Source organism: Carcharhinus amblyrhynchos, chromosome 2, assembly GCF_965287045.1.
Source record: "Carcharhinus amblyrhynchos chromosome 2, sCarAmb.v2.hapA, whole genome shotgun sequence".
Lineage (NCBI taxonomy): Eukaryota > Metazoa > Chordata > Chondrichthyes > Carcharhiniformes > Carcharhinidae > Carcharhinus > Carcharhinus amblyrhynchos.
Window position 1 is genome coordinate 141572725 of NC_137325.1, and position 21105 is coordinate 141593829.

Below are 21105 nucleotides of genomic sequence, written 5' to 3' on the forward strand. Positions count from 1 at the left end.
ATGGGGTTTTATGGGATTGGGGGTTATAGATAGGTCTGTAGGTTGGTAGGTGTTGATGTGATCGGCGCAACTCGTGGGCTGAAGGGCCTGTTTGTGCTGTAGTGTTCTATGTTCTATGCAGTGTCAGAATCTATCCCTCAAACAAACAGTTTATCTGGACATTAGCATATTGCTGCTTCTGGGAGCTTGCTGTGCACACTTTTGCTGCATTGCGTTTCCTAGGTTACACCAGTGGCTCAACATAAGGAGTACTTCATTGGCTGTAAGGCGCTTGGAGACATCCCATGGTCATGGCTGCCCTTCTACCTTGATGCCAGTTTCCCCCAGTATCCTCCCGCATCTCTCGAGATCTTTCAACATTTAGAAATCTATCACATTCTGCTTTGAACGTACTCAGAGACTGAGACTCCACACAGCCCCAGTGGGGTCGAGAATTCCAAAGGCTCGCCAGCCCTCTGAGGGAAGGGATTCCTCCTCGTGTCAGTCCTAGACGTTCCACCTGTTATCCTGACACCGTGTCCCTTAAATTTCCACATGCCCCTTCGAACCAGGGGGAACACCCTTCCTGGAGACACCCTATCGAGCTGTGTAAGAATGTTGCATTGTCTCCCATCGCTCAGTTTTAACCCCTAAGCTAATCCCAATTGCCCGCATTTGGCCCATATCCCTGTATACCCATCCTACCCATGTAACTGTCTAAATGCTTGTTAAAAGACAGCACTGTACCCACCTCTGGCAGCTCGTTCCAAACACTCACCACCCTCTGTGTGAAAAAATTGCCCCTCTGGACCCTTTTGTATCTCTCCTCTCTCACCTTCAACCTATCCGTTTAGTTTTAGACTCCCCTACCTTTGGGAAATTATGACCTTATCTCCGCCCCGATGGGCTGAATGGCCCCCCTTCTGCCCTGTAGGGATTCTGCAACCCAGGGTAATATTCCAGGAATCTGGGTTCAGATCCCACCATGGCGGATGGTGAAATTTAAATTTTAAAAATCTGGACCAGGATTCTCCCAAAACAAAAACTAAGTATCCAATAGACAGGAAAACACAAGGATATCCCGATTCCATTTAGCATGCCATGGATTGTCGCCTCGGGATCAGATCCCACTGCAGCACTGCGCTCAGTACTTGTTGTCACAACTCAAGAAGACATACTATCCCTGGGCTGAGCATGTTCGGACTACATCCAGCGGTGGGTCTGGACAGGGTTAAGAAAGTAACAGGTACAAGGCTGCTCGTCAGACATAGAAAAATAAGCATAATGTTCTCGACTTGGAATTTCTCTCCTTGCCAAAATGTCACATTACAGCACATTAACACCAGATTGAGTTACCCACAGCTGAAAGGAATAAAACATTCCCTGCGCAAAGCTGCCCAGATATTCCAATCACTGCGATGGAATGGTGTAATCTTCCCTCTCCTCACCTCCCTCCGATCACCACCCCTCCCAAACCACCATCCGTAAAGAAAACTACACGTGAATCCGGTCGCAGTCTTCTGCCAGTGGCTACTTCCAATTCATACAAACAAAGGGAGACTCACATCACCAAAGAAGAGGGTGGTGGGCCCTTTGGCCCAACTTGTCCATGCCGCCCTTTTCTTTTTAAAACCCCTAAGCTAATCCCAATTGCCCGCATTTGGCCCATATCCCTCTATACCCATCTTACCCATGTAACTACCTAAATGCTTTTTAAAAGACAAAATTGTACCTGTCTCTACTACTACCTCTGGCAGCTTGTTCCAGACTCTCACCACCCTCTGCGTGGAAAAAATTGCCCCTCTGGGCTCTTTTGTATCTTTCCCCTCTCACCTTAAACCTAATTCCCTCTAGTTTTAGACTTCCCTACTTTTGGGAAGTGATATTGACTATCTAGCTGATCTGTGCCCCTCATTATTTTATAGACCTCTATAAGATCACCCCTCAGCCTTCTACGCTCCAGGGAAAAACGTCCCAGTCTATCTGGCCTCTCCTTATAACTCAATCCATCAAGTCCCAGTAGCATCCTAATAAATCTTTTCTGCACTCTTTTTAGTTTAATAATACCCTTTCTATAATAGGGTGACCAGAATTGCACACAGTATTCCAAGTGTGGCCTTACCAATGTCTTGTACAACTTCAACAAGACATTCCAACTCTTGTATTTAATGTTCTGACCAATGAAACCAAGCTTGCTGAATGCCTTCTTCACCACTCTGTCCATCTGTGTCTCCACTTTCAAGGAGCTATGAACATGTGCCCCTAGATCTCTTTGTTCTGTAACCCTCCCCAACACCCTACCATTAACTGAGCAAGTCCTGCCCTGGTTCAATCTACAAAAATGCATTAACTCGCATTTATCTAACTTAAACTCCATCTGCCATTCGTCAGCTCACTGGCCCAATTGATCAAGATCCTGTTGCAATCCAAGATAATTTTCTTCACTGTCCACTATGCCACCAATCTTGGTGCCATCTGCCAACTTACTAACCATGCCTCCTATATTCTCATCCAAATCATTAATATAAATGAAAAATAACAGTGGACCCAGCGCTGATCCCTGAGGCACACCGCTGGTCACAGGCCTCCAGTTTGAAAAACAACCCTTTACAACCACCCTCTGGATTCTGTCAAGAAGCCAATTTTGTATCCATTTAGATACCTCTCCCTGGATCCTGTGAGATTTAACCTTATGCAACAATCTACCATGCAGTATCTTGTCAAAGGCCTTGCTAAAGTCCATGTAGATAACATCAACTGCACTGCCCTCATCTACCTTCTTGGTTCCCCTTCAAAAAACTCAAATTTCTGAGACATGATGTTCCACTCACAAAGCCATGCTGACTGTCCCTAATCAGTCCTTGTGTCTCTAAATGCCTGTAGATCCTGTGCCTCGACATACCTTTCAACAATTTACCCACCACAGATGTGAGGCTCACTGGCCTGTAGTTCCGAAGCTTTCTGCTGCAGCCCTTTTTAAACAAAGGCACAACATTTGCCACTCTCCAATCTTCAGGCACCTCACCTGTGACTATCGATGAATCAAATATTTCTGCTAGGGGACCGGCAATTTCCTCCCTAGCCTCTCACAAGGTCCTGGGATGCACTTCATCAGGTCCCAGGGATTTATCTACCTTGATGAGCTTTAAGACTTCCAGCACCTCCTCCTCTGCAATATGTACTCTCCTCATGACATCACTATTTATTTCCCCAAGTTCCCTAACATCCATGCTTTTCTCAACAGTAAATACTGATGAGAAATATTCATTTAGGATCTCACTCATCCCTGTGGATCCACATAGATGATCATGTTGATCCTTAAGAAGCCCTACTCTCTCCCTTGTTACTCTTTTGCCCTTTATGTATTTGTAGAAACTCTTTGGATTCTCCGTTGCTTTATCTGCCAAAACAATCTCGTGTGCCCTTTTTGCCCTCCTGATTTCTCTCTTAACTCCAGTCCTACACCCCCTGTACTCTTCAAGGGATTCACTTAACCCCAGCTGCCTGTCAAGTGCCTCTTTCTTCTTCTTGACCAGAGTCTCAATATCCCGAGTCATCCAGAGTTCCCTACTTCCGCCCTTCACTCTAAGAGGAATGTGTTCACCCTGAACCCTGGTTAACACACTTCTGAAAGCCTGCCATTTAGATTCAGATTAACTTTTGAAATTCAGTTTCTTGTTGTGCCAAACTTTATCTTTCTGAAATTTGTTTGTCAGCTCCTGAGGTGAGAAAGATGTGCAAAAATAGAATCATAGAAGTGCAGAAAGAGGCCCTTCGGCCCATCGAGTCTGCACCGATCACAATCCCACCCAGGCCCTACCCCCATATCCCTACATATTTTACCTCCTAATCGCTCTAACCTAAGCATCCTAGTACACTAAGCGGCAATTTTAACACGGCTGATCAACCTAACCCGCACATCTTTCGGACTGTGGGAGGAAACCGGAGCACCCAGAGGAAACCCACGCAGACATGAGGAGAATGTGCAAACTCCACACAGACAATGACCCGAGCCGGGAATCGAACCCGGGTTCCTGGAGCTGTGAAGCAGCAGTGCTGACCACTGTGCTACCCTGTCGATCGAGTGAAAGGATTGGGACAGGCCCTGAGCCAGAATGTCAAACCCCTCTGTTACTCCCCACTACAGCCTGCACTCACCGAGATTGTTGGGCAAGGGCTTGATTCATGAGCTTTGAACAAGACAAAGTCCTTGATGAAGACGGCGGTGGCTCTCAGGATGAAGGACATGAATAAATGCATGTGGATATAATTCCGTGTACAGTGCAACTTCCTGCAGGAAAAAAAAAACCAAGAGGGGTGATTGCATTAGTGGCCAGGATGGAGGGGATCATCGTCAAACAACCACAGCTCCGTAACACAACAGGGCGAGTGAACAGGGAACGACAGCGAGCAAACCAGAACCAGGAGGATAGTGGAAACTGAGACAATCAGTGCTTTTACAGAGAAATTAGATGGGATCTTGAAGGAAATGAACTTGCCAGGCTACTAGGATCGAGTAGGGGACTGTAGCTTGCTCCACACAAAGCCAGCATAGCATTGATGGGTGGAATGGCCACCATCTATGCCTGTTTTCTATACACGAAGTGGTTGATGCCAGAACATTGAATGTATTCAAGAGGCGGTTGGATAAGGCACTTGGGATGAATGGGATCAAAGGTTACGGGGAGAAAGTAGGATGAGGCTATTGAGTTGGACGATCAACCAGGATCGTGATGAATGGCGGAGCAGGCTCGAAGGGCTGAATGGCCTCCCCTGCTCCTGTAATTCTGTGGGGTAACGTTGATTTTAAGTGAGAGCGTAATATCGGAACAAATGGCCCCGTCACCTCCCGCTTTCAACTCCAAACTGCCCAAAGTCAAAGGTCGTGTCTCACACAGACTGGTGAAGGCCCTGCCCATCTTTCCCATAATTGGCCTTTGTGGTGGGCCTTGCCCGTGGCTGGCATCTTCCAGTCTCGCCCGTGGCTGGCATTCTCCAGTCCCGCTGCAGTGAATGGAGTTTTGGAGGGCCGAATTCTCTTTTTCCGCTGGCACTGGGGGTGGGTGAGATGGGAGAACGCTGGCTGTGATGGCTTGTGGTGGCTGCAAGGCCTCTGATTCTGCTTTCTATCCCAGCTCTCCTGAGAGTGAGCGACACCCTCCAGTACCTCGCTCCAACGGTCATTCTGCGTCAGCCAGCCCACACGGCTGGGCGGCTATTTAACTGTGTAGAGCATCACAGTCCAGCCTACACGCGTCTCCACCTGACTGCCCACAAATATGATGTGGGTATGCCGGCGTTGGACTGGCGTAAACACAGTAAAAAGTCTGACAACACCAGGTTTTAGTCCAACCTATTTATTTGATAATATTCTCACCAGCTTTCGAGGGGACAGCCTCTTCGTCAGGTGAATGGAGAGTTCTGGCCTCAGACAGAGCATATAAAGCACAGACAGTTTAGAGATTACTGATTAGAATGCGAATCCTTACACCTAACCTGCTGTTCAAGACCTGAAGTGGCTGACAATGTGAGTGGAAGGAGCACTGATCACGGTTTAAAGAGATGTGTATTGTCTCCAGACAGGACAGTAAGTGAGGTTTTGCAAACCCAGGCAAGTCACGGGGGTTACAGATAGTGCGACATGAACCCAAGATCCCTGTTGAGACCGTCCTCATGTGTGCGGAACTTGGCTATCAGTCTCTGTTCAGCGACTCTGCGTTGTCGTGTGTCGTGAAGGCCGCCTTGGAGAATGCTTACCCAAAGGTCAGAGGCTGAATGCCCGTGACCACTGAAGTGTTCACCAACAGGAAGGGAACAGTCTTGCCTGGTGACTGTCGAGCGATGTTCATTCATCCGTTGTCGTAGCGTCTGCATGGTCTCCCCAATGTACCATGCTTCGGGACATCCTTTCTTGCAACGTATCAGGTAGACAATGTTGGCCGAGTTGCAAGAGTATTTACCATGTACCTGGTGGATGGTATTCTCACGTGTGATGATGGTATCCATGTCGATGATCCGGCATGTCTTGCAGAGGTTGCTGTGACAGGGTTGTGTGGTATTGTGGTCACTGTTCTCCTGAAGGCTGGGTAGTTTGCTGCGAACAATGGTCTGTTTGAGGTTGTGTGGTTGTCTGAAAGCAAGAAGTGGGGGTGTGGGGATGGCCCTGGCGAGATGTTCGTCTTCATCAATGATATGTTGACTTGCCTGGGTTTGCAAAACCTCACTTACTGTACTGTCTGGAGACAATACACATCTCTTTAAACTGTGATCAGTGCTCCTACCACTCACATTGTCAGCCACTTCAGGTCTTGAACAGCAGGTTAGGTGTAAGGATTCGCATTTTAATCAGTAATCTCTAAACTGTCTGTGCTTTATATGCTCTGTCTGAAGCCAGAACTCTCCATTCACCTGACGAAGAGGCAGTCCCCTCGAAAGCTAGTGAGAATATTATCAAATAAATAGGTTGGACTAAAACCTGGTGTTGTCAGACTTTTTACTGTGCCCACAAATAAAACATGGCCAGGAGTGAAGGAGACTCTGACTTGCTCTGCGGCCTATCTCCTTATCACACAATGAATCCTGACACCTGATTTGTCAACTAAGTGAGTTCCCGATCATTAAATGGAATTTTAATTTGTTCTGTTGGAAAAGGAACAGTCAGTTTCACACTGGTTTCAAAACTGAGCTTGATGCCAGCGGGCAACTGGGACTAGCTGGCAAAACTGGTAAAACTGGGAGGCATGGACAAGTTAGGCCGAAGGGCCTGTTTCCTGTAAATCTCTATGTGCCCCTCTCAATGGAAACCTCTGCCAGAGATTGGGGAGGAAATTAAAAAAGTAAAGTTTATTTATTGGTCACAAGTCATGCTTACATTAACATTGCAATGAAGTTACGGTGAAAATCTCCTAGTTGCCACGGTCCGGCGCCTGTTCGGGTACACTGAGGGCAATTTAGCACGGCCAATCCACCTAACCAGCACACCTTTCAGACTGTGTGAGGAAACAGGAGCACCCAGAGGAAACCCACGCAGACACGGGGAGAATGTGCAAACTCTGCACAGACAGTGATCCGAGCCGGGAATCGAACCCAGGTCCCTGGAGCTGTGAGGCAGCACTGCTGACCACTGTGTCACCGCCCGAAATTTAACAGCACCTTCCAAACTGACAGCCACTGTCGTCCAGAGAGACAAGGGCAGCAGATACCAGGGAACATCACCACCTGGAGATTCCTCTCCAAGTCACTCATCATCCTGACTTGGAAATATATCATCGTTCCTTCACGGTCGCTGGGTCAAAATCCTGGAATTCCCTCCCTAACAGCACTGTGGGTGTACCTACACCACATGGACTGCATCGATTCAAGAAGGCAGCTCACCACCACCTTCTCAAGGGGCAACTAGGGATGGACAATAAATGCTGGCCCAGCCAGCGACACCCATGTCCCATGAAGGAATAAAACAAAAAGGTGTGCATTTGTATAGCACCTTTGACAGCCTCAGGATGTCCCCAGAATGCACGCAGCACTGATCACTGTTGTAATATCGGAAAGGAGGGCCACCAAAAACTTTCTTACCTGAAAATACAAAGGATGATCATAGCAGCCGTCAGGGAGAAGAGAGACAAGCTGTAGCCGATGGTGTAACTGGTCTTCACTGCTCCGTAGAATTCTCTCTGAGGGGGAGAAACAAGGATTCACTCAGTCATATTGTCTTCCATTCTGCCGACACATGGGAACAGTCTGCTTCCCACGCCACCATTCCGGGACATGCTTGACACAACAGCAACCGAGTTAGGCTTGGACACAGAAAACGTTCACTGGAGATGGTGGTCTTGAGGTATTGTCACTGGGCTAGCTCTCCGGAGACTCCGGTTCGAATCCCACCACGGCAGATGGTGAAATTTGAATTGAATAAAAAAAATCTGAAATTAAGAATCTACTGATGACCGTGAAACCATTGTTGAAAAGACCCATCTGGTTCACTAATGTCCTTTTAGGGAGGGAAATCTGCCGTCCTGACCCGGTCTGGCCTACATGTGACTCCAGAGCCACTGCAATGTGGTTGCGTCTCAACTGCCCTCTGAAATAGCTGAGCAAGACGCCCTATTTGAGGGCAATTAGGGGTGGGCAACAGATGCTGGCCCTGCCAACAATACCCACATACCATGAATTAAAAAAAAAAATCTGGGCCACCGTATCTGTAATGGCCAAATAAAAAAGAGTCATCCAGTTTTTTTTTACCCAGAGGGCGGTGGGTGCCTGGAACTCGTTGCCAGGGGAGGTAGTGGAAGCGGATGCGATAGTGACTTTTAAGGGGGGTGGATTTGGACAAATACATGGATAGGATGGGAATAGAGGGATATGGTCCCCGGAAGGGTAGGGGGTTTTAGTTCAGTCGGGCAACATGGTGGGTGCAGGCTTGGAGGGGCCGAAGGGCCTGTTCCTGTGCTGTAATTTTCTTTGTTCTAATCCCGCTTTTCAAACCCGAGCTCTTGAGGTACTTCAAGCCCATCTCTAGATACTTTGAGAGCGTCGAGGGTTTGTGCCTGTGGTTTTATTTGAGTAACCCCCCCCACCCACCCCTCTGCTTGATTACTGACCCCTCTGCCAAGGGCAAGTGAATTCTATCCACTCTATCTACCCAGTACCTTGCCTGAACCAGGACTCCCAAGTCCCTTTGTGCTTCGGACGTCCTTTCCCCACATAGAAAATAGTCTGTGCCTCTGTTCTGCCTTCCAGAGTGCATAAGCTCACTCTTTTCCACATTGTATTCCATCTGCCACTTCTTTGCCCGCTCTCCCAACCTGTCCGAGTCCTTCTGCAGCCCCCCCCGCTTCCTCAATACTACCTGTCCCTCTACGTAGCTTTGTATCATCAGCAAATTTAACCTTCAGTTCCTTCTTCCAGATCATTATTATACATTTGTGAAAATCTGTGGTCCCAGCACCAGTCAGTGTCTGCCATCCTGAGAAAGACCCCTTTTATCCCCATTCTCTGCCAGTCGGCCAATCCTCTATCCATGCCAGTATCTTGCCTCTAACACCATTAACCCTTAGCTTATTTCACAGCCTCCTGTAAGGCACCGTGTCAAAGGCTTTTTGGAAATCCAATTAAATCACATTCACTGGCTTTCCTTTGTCTAACTTCATTATCTCCTCAAAGATTTGTCAGATATGGCCTCCTTTTGATGAAGCCATGCTGACTCAGCTCTATTTCACCACGCATTTCCAAGTGTTCTGAAATTTCATTCTTAATAATGGACTCCAAGACATTACCCATGGCCAAGGTCAGGCTAACTGGCCTATAGTTTCCCATCTTCTGCCTCCCTCCTTTCTTAAACATTAGCTACTTTCCAGTCCTCTGGGACCCTCCCTGCCGTCAGTGATTGCTGTAAGACGCCTCCACAATCTTCTCAGCTATCCCTTTTAGAACCTCTATTAGATGTTGAGAGGTATTGATCGGGTGGATTCTCGGAGGCTTTTTCCCAGGGCTGAAATGGCTGCCACAAGAAGACACAGGTTTAAGATGCGGGGCAGTAGGTACAGAGGAGATGTCAGGAGTAAGAGGGTGGTGGGTGAGTGGAATCCGCTGCTGTCGGTGGTGGTAGAGACGAACTCGCTGGGGTCTTTTAAGAGACTTCTGGATGAGTACATGGGATTTAACAGGATTGAGTGTTATAGGTAGGCCTAGTAGGGAGGGATATGATTGGCGCAACCTGTGGGCCGAAGGGCCTGTTTGTGCTGTAGTTTTTCTATGTTCTAACCCTGGGATGTAGTCCATCCGGTCCAGGTGATTTATCCATCTTCAGACCTCCCAGCTTCCACAGCACCTTCTCCTTAGCGATGGCCACTACATTTACCTCTGACTCTCTTGAAGTTCTGGCACGTGGTTGACTCTTAACTGCCCTCTGAAATGGCCCAGCAGGTCACTCAGCTGGAGGACAATGAGGGATGGGCAATAAACGCTGGAACAGGAGGGTGGGAGATGGCAGGTCACGTGATGAAACCGCCAGGAAAATGGCAACCAAAGTTGGCAATCCCAATGCACACTCATATGTAAGTTGACCTCACCATTGAACGGAAGGTGTTAGAGTCATAGAGTTAGGCCTAACTTGTCCATTCTGCTCTTTTTTTTCAAACCACGAAGCTAGTCATAATTGCCCAGTTTGGCCCATATCCCTCTATACCCAAGATACCCACGTAACTGTCCAAAGGCTTTTAAAAGACAAAATTGTACCCGCTTTTACTACTACCTCTGGCAGCTTGTTCCAGACACTCAGCACCCTGTGTGTGGAAAAATTGCCCCTCTGGACAATTTTCTATCTCTCCCCTCTCACCTTAAACCTGTGCCCTCTAGTTTCAGGTTCCCCTACCTTTGGGAAAAGATATTGACTATCGAGCTGATCCGTGCCCCTCAGTATTTTGTAGACCTCTATAAGATCACCCCTCAGCCTGCAGAGAAAAGAAGTCCCAGTCTATCCAGCCTCTCCTTATATCTCAAGCCATCAAGCCCCGCTGGCGTCCTAGTCAATCTCTTCCAGTTTAATAATGAGCGTTGTTATGTATAATGGTGACAATTGCTGTCGAAACGGTTCGGATCGAGATTGCCTCTCGCTGCTGTCAGTTGAACACAAAGGAAGAGTAATGTACGTTCCCTCTGAACAGCTGTCAGTTTGCGGTGAGAACATTCCGGACTCTCTCCGTGACAGGGATCAGCAGGAATTGCCTGTGTGGTTGTTCGAAGGTGTGTCTGGCTGGCTAATCCATAAACATATAAACTCCATAGAGTTGTGCGTAAGTGCTTCCTGCCAGGCAACTTGGGAAAAGCTTGACATGGCAGTAAATCGTTTGACGAGCGTTACTTAAAAACTCAGCTGGCTGGGTTTTGTTTTATTATTGTTTTGCCTGTGAAGAATCTTTTGGCCTTTGAGGTGAGGCTTTCGCCGTTCAGAGTAGGCCCGGGTTTTCCACGCCTTCTCTCCCGGCTGGTGCGCGCTGAATCAGCCCTCAGGATTTTTTAAAAAAATTATTATTCTTTATTTTGAGGCATTGAAAAGGGAATTAGACTGTTAGCTGAAAAAGAAGCATGTTACGGGGCAGGTATCGAACCCAGGTCCCGTGGAGCTGTGAGGCGGTATTGCCAAACACCGTGCCACCCTAACTTTTCCCTGATTGATTCAAGAAAGCGATAGATAGATATTTGGTCAAATGTTGGGAGAAAGGGCCATGGGGAAAAGGCAGGGAAGGGGAGTTAGGATGAGATGGAGAGCAGCCATGATCGGGTTAGGGTGATAGAACAGGCTCAAAAGGGCTGAATTCCAACCCTCGCTCCTAATTCCTACGCTCTTATTAATAAATTGAGAGACCCAGTCGCCAATACCCCCTGAAGAGAATTCCACGCACCAGCAACCTTTTGGGAGAAAAGATTTTTCCTCATCTCTGTCTTAAAAGGGAGACCTCGTATTTTTAAACTGCGTCTCTCCCACAAGAGGAAACACATCCTCCATGCATCTGCCCTGTCAAATCCCCTCAGGATGTTATATTTTCAGTAGATCACCTCTTATTCTTCTAAACTGAAGTGGACATTCATAGAATCACAGGATTGTAAATGCGGACGAGGCCCTTCAGCCCATCAGGTCTGCACCGGCACAACAGAAACACCTGAACTCCCTAAATATCTAATCCCGTTGGCGAGCACTTGGCCTAAGGCCTTGTTATGATGTGTCAAGTGCTCATCCAGGTACCTTTTCAAGGATGTGAGGCATCATCCCACCTCCATCACCCTCCCAGGCAGCATACTCCACACCCTCTCCACCCTCTGGGTAAAAAGGTTTTTCCTCACATCCCCCCTAAACCTCCCGCCCCTTACCTTGAACCTATGTCCCCTTGTGATTGACACTTCAACATAGGGGAACAACTGCTCCCTATCCACTCTATCCATGTCCCTCATAATCTTGTACACCTGGGTTGACTTCAGGAAGGGGTAGTGGAGAACGTACCCCTGTCTACATCAATGGGGATGAAGTAGAAGGGATCGAGAACTTCAAGTTTTTAGGTGTCCAGATCACCAACAACCTGTCCCGGTCCCCCCATGATGACACTATAGTTAAGTAAGCCCACCAACACCTCTACTTTCTCGGAAGACTAAGGAAATTTGGCATGTCAGCTATGACTCTCACAAACTTTTACAGATACACCATAGAAAGCATTCTTTCTGGTTGTATCACAGCTTGGTATGGGTTCCTGCTCTGCCCAAGACCACAAGGAACTACAAAGAGTCATGAATGTAGCCCAATCCATCACTCAAACCAGTCTTCCATCCATTGACTCTGTCCACACTTCCCGCAGCATAATTAAGGACCCCACGCACCCCGGACATTCTCTATTCCACCTTCTTCTGTCAGGAAAAGGATACAAAAGTCTGAGGTCACGTACCAACCGACTCAAGAACAGCTTCTTCCCTGCTGCTGTCAGACTTTTGAATGGACCTACCTCGCATTAAGTTGATCTTTCTCTGCACCCTAGCTATGACTGTAACACTACATTCTGTGCCCTCTCCTTTCTTTCTCTATGAACGGTATTCTTCATCTGTACAGCACGCAGAAAACAATACTTTTCATTGTATGTTAATATATGCGACAATAATAAATCAAACCAAATAAAAGGGGCAATTAGGGATGGGCAATAAATGCTGGCTGAGGCAGCGTCACCCACATCTTGTCAATGAACCTTTAAAAATCACCCTTGTGTTTCTGTTTTGAACCTTTGCTGGTGTCTCTCTATCCTTCTCGCAATATGGTGCCTAAAACTGTGCCCAAAATTCTCCAAGTGAGGCCTAAGCAAAGTAACACAAGGCTTTGCTTTTCCTTTCCAGAAATGAAGGCCGTTGCCAGGTTCGCATTTTTGAAAGTCAGGTTATTCACCGAATGGAGGGAAAATCCGGGCCCACTGACACTTCCCCCATTGGCTGTTGCCGGGGGAGATCGGCACTCACAGGCAGCCATTTTGAATGACCGCGTGCGCCACCCACTGGGGCTGATGGGAACATGTGCTGAAGAACAGACACGATGTGGAGATGCCGGCATTGGACTGGGGTAAGCACAGTAAGAAGTCCCGCAACACTTGTTGGACTTTAACCTGAAGAACAGTAACAGGAAGATGACAAACCTCGTGACTGGATGCTGTGCTGTTGTTGTAGCCACAGGCCAGAACGTAGGGGAGGGAGAGATTAGCCCAGCCTTGACTTGTACACTTCCGACTGACGTTGGCTGGAAGGCAAACATTTTGTGTTTATTTGTAACTCTGGACTGAATTACGTCACAGTAATCTGCAGTTATACAAACCCTTCAACATGAAAAAAAATGTCCCAAGATACTTCACAGTACAACAATAAGACAAATAGTTTGATCAGAGTGGTAAACATAGAACACTACAGCACAAACAGGCCCTTCGGCCCACGAGTTGCGCCGATCATATCCATACCTACCAGGCCATAGAACTATCTATAACCCCCAATCCCATTAAATCCCATGCACTCACCCAGAAGTCTTTTAAAAGACCCCAGCGAGTTCGCCTCCACCACCACCGACGGCAGCCGATTCCACTCACTCACCACCCTCTGAGTGAAAAACTTACCCCTGACATCTCCTCTGTACCTGCTCCCCAGCACCTTAAACCTGTGTCCTCTCGTAGCGACCATTTCAGCCCTGGGAAATAGCCTTCGAGAATCCACCCTATCTATTCCTCTCAACATTTTATAAAGGAAAACAGACAGTTGTATTGTCAAAAAGAGAGACATGTTGCTGAAGCTTTTAATTTTACACTCATCAGGACAAACACAAGAATGTCAGCTACAACTCTCACTAACTTTTACAGATGCACCATAGAAAGCATTCTTTCTGGTTGTATCACAGCTTGGTATGGGCTCCTGCTCTGCCCAAGGCCGCAAGAGACCACAAAGGATTGTGAATGTAGCCCAATCCATCACACAAACCAGCCTCCCATCCACTGATTGTGTCTACCCATCCCACTGCCTTGGAAAAGCAGCCACAGCAGCACAGTGGTTAGTACTACTGCCTCACAGTGCCAGGGAACTGGGTTCGATTCCCGCCTTGGGTCACTGTCTATGCAAAGTTTGCATGTTCTCCGCATGCCTGCGTGGGTTTCCTCCAGGTACTCCAGTTTCCTCCAACAGTCCAAAGGTCAGGTCAAGTTGATTGGCCGCGATAAATTGCCCCTTAGTGTCAGGGGGACTAGCAGGGTAAATGCATGGGGATAGGGCCTGAGGGGGATTGTGGTCAGTGCAGAGTTGATGGGCCAAATGGCCTCTTTCTGCACTGTAGGCTTCTATGATAATTAAGGACCCCACGCACCCTGGACTTGCTCTCTTCCACCTTCTTCCAATGGGAAAAAGATGCAAAATCCTGAGGACATGTACCAACTGACTCAAGGACAGCTTCTTCCCTGCTGGGGTTAGACTTTTGAATGGTCCAACCTCTCATTAAGCTGATCTTTCTCAACACCCTACTGTAGCTGCAACACTACAGGTACAGTTTTCCAGCTGCGCTGGCCCCAAGCCTGGAAAATCCCACCTAAGGTCAACAGACCTTTGCAATAGTACCCCCCCGACCCCCTTCCCGGTAAATATATTGCACCCTTTTCCCCTACATACTCTATGAACAGTATGCTTTGTCTGTATAGCGCACAAGAAACAACAATGCTTAACACTGCATCCCTGTACGTGTGATAATAATAAATCAAAATACCAAATTTCAATCATTCTTCTCACGAAAGGTGAAAAAGAGTGCTTACTGGTTGGCAAGTTCACTCTGAGGTGAGGTGTTGTCATGGTGAAGGAACAAGGAAATATAAGCTCCCCCTTTACTCCCTGGTAATTGAATAAAAATCCCCATCGCTTTTCCTTCGGAGCTTCATCCAATGTCTTCCTACAAAATAGCGGTAAATGGGATCCTTTCCATCTACCTGAGTCACCAGATGGGGCATCGGTTTAATGTCTCTCCTGAACTAGGGCATTCTGACAGTGCTGCACTCCCTCAGCACTGTGCCAGGAGCATCAGCCTAAATCTTTGCGCTTAAGACTCAGAATCATAGAATCCCTACAGTGCAGATGGAGGCCATTCAGCCCATCGAGCCTGCACCGACCACAATCCTACCCAGGCCCTGATTCTGTAACCTTCATTGACCCTCCTAACCTCCCTGACACTAAGGGGCAATTTGCATGGCTTAACCAACCTAACCCGCACATCTTTGGACTGTGGGGGGGGGGGGGTGGAGAAACCCACGCAGACACGGGGAGAACGTGCAGACTCCACACAGACAGTGACCCGAGGCCGGGAATCGAACCCGGGTCCCTGGCGCTGTGAGGCAACAATGCTAACCCACTGTGCCACCATGAGAGCAGGACTTAAATCATTCCCGCTCTGACTCAGCAGCTGATCCGTGGCTAACACTGCGGCAACTCTCGTGAGGAACGCACATGTACAACAACAACCCAGTGCCATCGGTTAACGCCAGGTTCTTCTTGTAATCAAGCTGCTGCATTTCCCGGGCGCTGTGGTCACTTGAGAAGAATAAATTCTCTTCGTCCACGATTTCCGCCTCCTGGTCCTCCAGCTTCTCTTGTTCCCACTTGCCCAATATTCCCGTAAGTCCGGGATCATTGCCCTTCGATCCTCCTCTCCCATCTTCAGCCGTTTCTGAGCTTCTTCAGAGGCCTTTCTGTCAGAACGCTCCAGAATGTTCCGGGTCTTGTCCTTGTCTCGTTGTTGTGAAAAGCCATTGTGTTCGAGTTGTAACCTACATAACTAAAAACCTTCTCAGCTGTCTGCACTCGTAGCCTCGAGACATCAATCTCAAAACATTCTGATTCCAGTGTACCTCACTTGATACGGACTCCTGTAAAGTTTGGGGCTCTCTCCTTCGGATTATTTGAACGGAGAAATAATTATCAATAATCATTTCTTCAGAGTCTCCATGTTGGGAGTAACAGTATCTGACAGTCTTGCAGTCTGTAGGGTAACCATCCACAATGCATAAAACAAGAGTGTGATGGAATACTCTCCACTGGGGTGGCACTGTGGCACAGTGGTTAGCACTGCTGCTTCATGTCGGCAGGGACCCGGGTTCGATTCCCGGCTTGGGTCACTGTCTGTGCGGAGTTTGCACATTCTCCCTGTGTGCATGTGGGTTTCCTCCGGGTGCTCCAGGTTACTCCCACAGCTGGTTAGGTGCATTGGCCATGCTAAATTCTCCCTCGGTGTACCCGAACAGGCACCAGAATGTGGTGGCTAGGGGATTTTCACAGTAACTTCATTGTAGTGTTAATGCAAGCCTACTTGTGACACTAATAAATAAACTTTAAACTTGCCTGGATGGGTGCAGTTCTAACAACACTCAAGAAGCTCAACACCATCCAGGACAAAGCAGCCCGCTTCACTGGCACCCCCGTCCAACACCTTCAACATTCACTCCCTCCACACTCGATGCACAATGGCAGCAGTGTGTACCATCTACAAGATGCACAGAAACAACTCACCAAAGTTCCTCTGACAGCACCTTCCAAACTCTCGACCCCTGTGTCCTAGATGGACAAGAGCAGCAGATACCTAGGAACACCACCGCTTGGAAGTTCCCCTCCAAGTCACTAACCATCCTGACTTGGAAACGTATCGCCGTTCCTTCACTGGCGCTGGAACTTGGATCTGGGAAATCTTGGAACTCCCTCCCTAACAGCACTGCAGTGTACCTACACCACATGGACAGCAGTGGTTCAAGAAGGCAGCTCGCCACCACCTTCTCGAGGGGACATTAGGGGTGGGTAATAGACGCTGATCTAGCCTGTGATGACCACGTTACTGGAACGACAGGTAAAATGTCAACACGGTGTCCCAATGTGGATCAGAGGATATTTTGGCCTTGGAGGGAGTGCAGAGGAGGTTTACTAGGCTGATACCGGAGTTGAGGGGGTTGAGCTATGAGGAGAGGCTGAATAAACTAGGCTTGTACTCGTTAGAGTTTAGAAGAATGAGGGGAGATCTCATTGAGACATATAAGATGATGAATGGGATGGATAGGATAGAGGTGGAGAGACTCTTCCCGCTCAGAAAGGACAGTAGGACTAGGGGGCACAGCCTCAAGATAAAGGGGGGGGCGGTTTAGAACGGAGTTGAGGAGGAACTTCTTCACTCAAAGGGTGGTGAATCTCTGGAATTCTCTGCCCGTTGAAGTGGTGGAGGCTGCCTCGCTCAATATTTTTAAGACGCGGGTTGATGGGTTTTTGATAAGAGAGGGGATTAAGGGTTGTGGGGAGACAGCGGGAATGCGGAACTGAGCCACGACAGATCAGCCATGATCTTACTGAATGGCGGGGCAGGCTTGAAGGGCTAGATGGCCGACTCCTGCTCCTACTTCTTATGTTCTTATGTTGTGAATCAGCTGACTGTTAGAGAGTGGGTTCTATGACGTAAAACCCATTGACAAAATCAGTCTTGTGTCTGGGCAGCCATGTTGAAAAATCACAGGCACAGAATCCATTTTTCTCTTTGAACAGCTGAGAAAATCAAACTAAAGAATTAATGATGAGGGTGAGAGTGATTGGCTCTTTCCCAGTGAAATGAGAACAGGAGGATCCAAATTTCCCACTCATTCCAAATTTAAGGTTCAATTTGGAAGACATTTCTTTACGTAGAGATGGATCCTGACGTGTTCGAAACATTGGTGAACCAGGGCAGCAGTCAAAATGTGTCAAGAGGGCCTGGGGAGACTGGATGGTAGCTTGTGTTTGGGTAATTCTATAATGGGAGAGGTACTTTACAGGAAAGGAGCTCTATGAGAGGTAGTTAAATGCACTCAGTCACCTTTTGAGAACATAAGAACTAGGAGCAGGAGTCGGCCATCTGGCCCCTCGAGCCTGCCCCGCCATTCAATAAGATCATGGCTGATCTCTTTGTGGACTCAGCTCTACTTACCCACCCGCTCACCATAACCCTTAATTCCTTCACTGTTCAAAAATCTATCTATCCTTGCCTTAAAAACATTCAATGAGGTAGCCTCAACTGGGCAGGGAATTCCACAGATTCACTACCCTTTGTGTGAAGAAGTTCCTCCTCAACTCAGTCCTAAATCTGTTCCTCCTTATTTTAGAAAGGCAGGGGTCGACCACTCAGCCCATCGAGCCTACTCCACCATTCAGTACAATCATAACTGATCTTGGGCTTCACCCCCATTTTCCCACCCACTCCCCATATCATTTAATTCCCTGAGAGACCAAAAAAATCTATCAATCTCACAGCCTGAAATATAGAATCGTAAAATCATAGAATCCCTACAGTGCAGAGAATGCCATTCAGCCCATTGAGTCTGCACCGACCACAATCCCAGCCAGGCCTTAAGCTCACAACCCCATGTATTTACCTTAGTGAGTGCCCCTGACACGAAGGGACAATTTAGCACGGCCAATCCATCTAACCGCACATCTTTGGACTCTGGGAGGAAACCGGAGCACTCGGAGGAAACCCACGCAGACACGGGGAGAATGCACAGACAAGTGACCCAAGGTGGGAAACGAACCCAGGTCCCTGGCGCTGTGAAGCAGCAGTGCTAACCACTGTGGTGATATTCAACGCCCGAGAACTCACAACCATCTGGGAGAGGGAATTCCGAAGATTCACAGCCCTCTGAGTGCAGAGGTTTCTCCTCATCTCAGTCAAGGGATAAAGAATATAGCGCAGGAACAGATCCTTTGGCCCACCAAACCTGGGCCAATGTGCAGTTTCTATCCCTCTGTTCGCCTCCTGTTCATTTCTCTCCCAAGATGCGCCTTGAATGTTGCTAATGTGCCTGCTTTCTACCACCTCCTCTGGCAGCGCGTTCCAGGCACCCACCACCATCTGTCTAAAAACAATTTCCCTAGTCATTCCCTTAAACTTTCCCCCTCTCACCTTGAACCTGTGCCCCCCCGTGTAATTGACATTCCCACCCTGGGGAAAAGCCTCTGACTATCCACCCTGTCTCATCATTCTGTAGACCTCTATCAGGTCTCCCCTCAGCCTCCAGTGAGAACAATCCGAACTTATCCGATCTCTCCTCATGCGAAATCACAGAATCCCTACAGTGCTGAAGGAGGCCATTTGGCCCATCGAGTCTGTACCGACCACAATCCCATCCAGGCCCTATCCCCACAACCCCATGCATTTACCCTAGCTGCTCCCCCTCACACTCAGGGCCAATTTAGCATGGCCAAACCATATAACCTGCACATCTCTGGAGTGTGGGAGGAAACCAGAGACCCCCAAGGAAACCCACGCACACACGGGGAGAATGTGCAGACTCCACACAGACAGTGACCCAAGCCGGGAATTGAACCCGGGTCCCTGGCGCTGTGAGGTAGCAGTGCTGACCACTGTGCCACCGTGCTGTCCCTAAGTGATTGGCCCCTTATCCTGAGACCGTGCTCCCTCAGTTTTAGACTCCCCAACCAGAGGAAACAATCTTTCAGCTGCCACCTGATCAAACTCCTTCCTAATCTTGTAGACCGCAATGAGATTGTCCCTCATACTTCTAAATGTTGCCTGGTATGGCGGGTATTAGCTATGAGGAGAGGTTGAATAAACTGGGATTGTTCTCTCTGGAAAAACTGAGGCTGAGGAGCGAACTGATAAGAGTTTATAAAATTATGAGAGGTATGGATAAGGTGAACAGTTGGAAGATTTTTCCCAGGGCAGAAATGACAATTCCAAGGGGGCAAAGGTTTAGGACTAGGGGGCACAGCCTCAAGATAAAGGGGGGGCGGTTTAGGACGGAGTTGAGGAGGAACTTCTTCACTCAAAGGGTGGTGAATCTCTGGAATTCTCTGCCCGTTGAAGTGGTGGAGGCTGCCTCGCTAAATATTTTTAAGAAGCGGGTTGATGGGTTCTTGATAAGAGAGGGGATTAAGGGTTATGGGGAGAGGGCGGGAATGTGGAACTGAGCCACGACAGATCAGCCATGATCTTATTGAATGGCGGGGCAGGCTCGAAGGGCTAGATGGCCTACTCCTGCTCCTATTTCTTATGTTCTTATGTTCAGTGGTGATGTGCGGAGGAAGTTTTTTTTTTACACAGAGGGTGGTGGGGGCCTGGAATACGCTGCCAAGTGAGGTAGTTGAAACATAAGAACATAACATAAGAAATAGGAGCAGGAGTAGGCCATCTAGCCCTTCGAGCCTGCCCCGCCATTCAATAAGATCATGGCTGATCTGTCGTGGCTCAGTTCCACTTTCCCGCCCTCTCCCCATAACCCTTAATCCCCTCTCTTATCAAAAACCCATCAACCCGCGTCTTAAAAATATTTAGCGAGGCAGCCTCCACCACTTCAACGGGCAGAGAATTCCAGAGATTCACCACCCTTTGAGTGAAGAAGTTCCTCCCCAACTCCGTTCTAAACCGCCCCCCCTTTATCTTGAGGCTGTGCCCCCTAGTCCTACTGTCTTTTTTGAGCGGGAAGAGTCTCTCCACCTCTATCCTATCCATCCCAGACACATTAGCAACTTTTCAGACTTATCCGGATAGACATACGAACAGACGGGGAATAGAGAGAACCAGGTCTAGATAGGACAACATGATTGGGACAGGCTTGGAGGGCCGAAGGGCCTGTTCCTGTGCTGTCCTGTTCTTTGTAAATCCAATGCTGACCAGCAGCGGTGTGAGTTTGCGTGAGGGCTGCCAAAGACAGTGAGAGTCACAAACCTACCTTTGGTGTCCAGGAATATGGTTGGCAACAACGGACATGGCAACACCACAGTCTCCCCAACCCGGGTAGCAGGCCAGCAGTTGAGGTTGTCCCACGTGGTTTGGCACCCTGCAAATGAAACATCCATTCTTAAAATAATCAGACACCAATTCTTTAACTTCGAAATACGCCAGCCTAAACATTGGCTGTCAAGATGTTAAACTCTGGGATCTGTTCTCCAGGATATAATCCGTGTGTTCCCGGTGGAAAAGCTGGCTGATTTGATCCCATTTATTATTGTCACATGTATTAACATACAATGAAAAGTATTGTTTTTTTAACTGCTATACCGTTCATAGAGAAGGAAAGGAGAGAGTGCAGAATGTAGTGTTACAGTCATAGC

The 21105-nt window shown here is 48.1% G+C and overlaps 1 protein-coding gene across 1 annotated transcript in view; it reads right to left on the reverse strand.

Moving 5' to 3' along the window:
* LOC145359915 (vasoactive intestinal polypeptide receptor-like) overlaps positions 1-20850 on the reverse strand; it is a 64303-nt gene extending 43453 nt beyond the window's left edge. Inside the window, 4 exon segments of the mRNA XM_080214781.1 lie at positions 4138-4270; positions 7552-7649; positions 13143-13243; positions 20724-20850. Coding sequence (XP_080070907.1) covers positions 4138-4270; positions 7552-7649; positions 13143-13243; positions 20724-20850 — 459 coding nt within the window.
* Between the last annotated feature and the right edge of the window lie 255 nt (positions 20851-21105).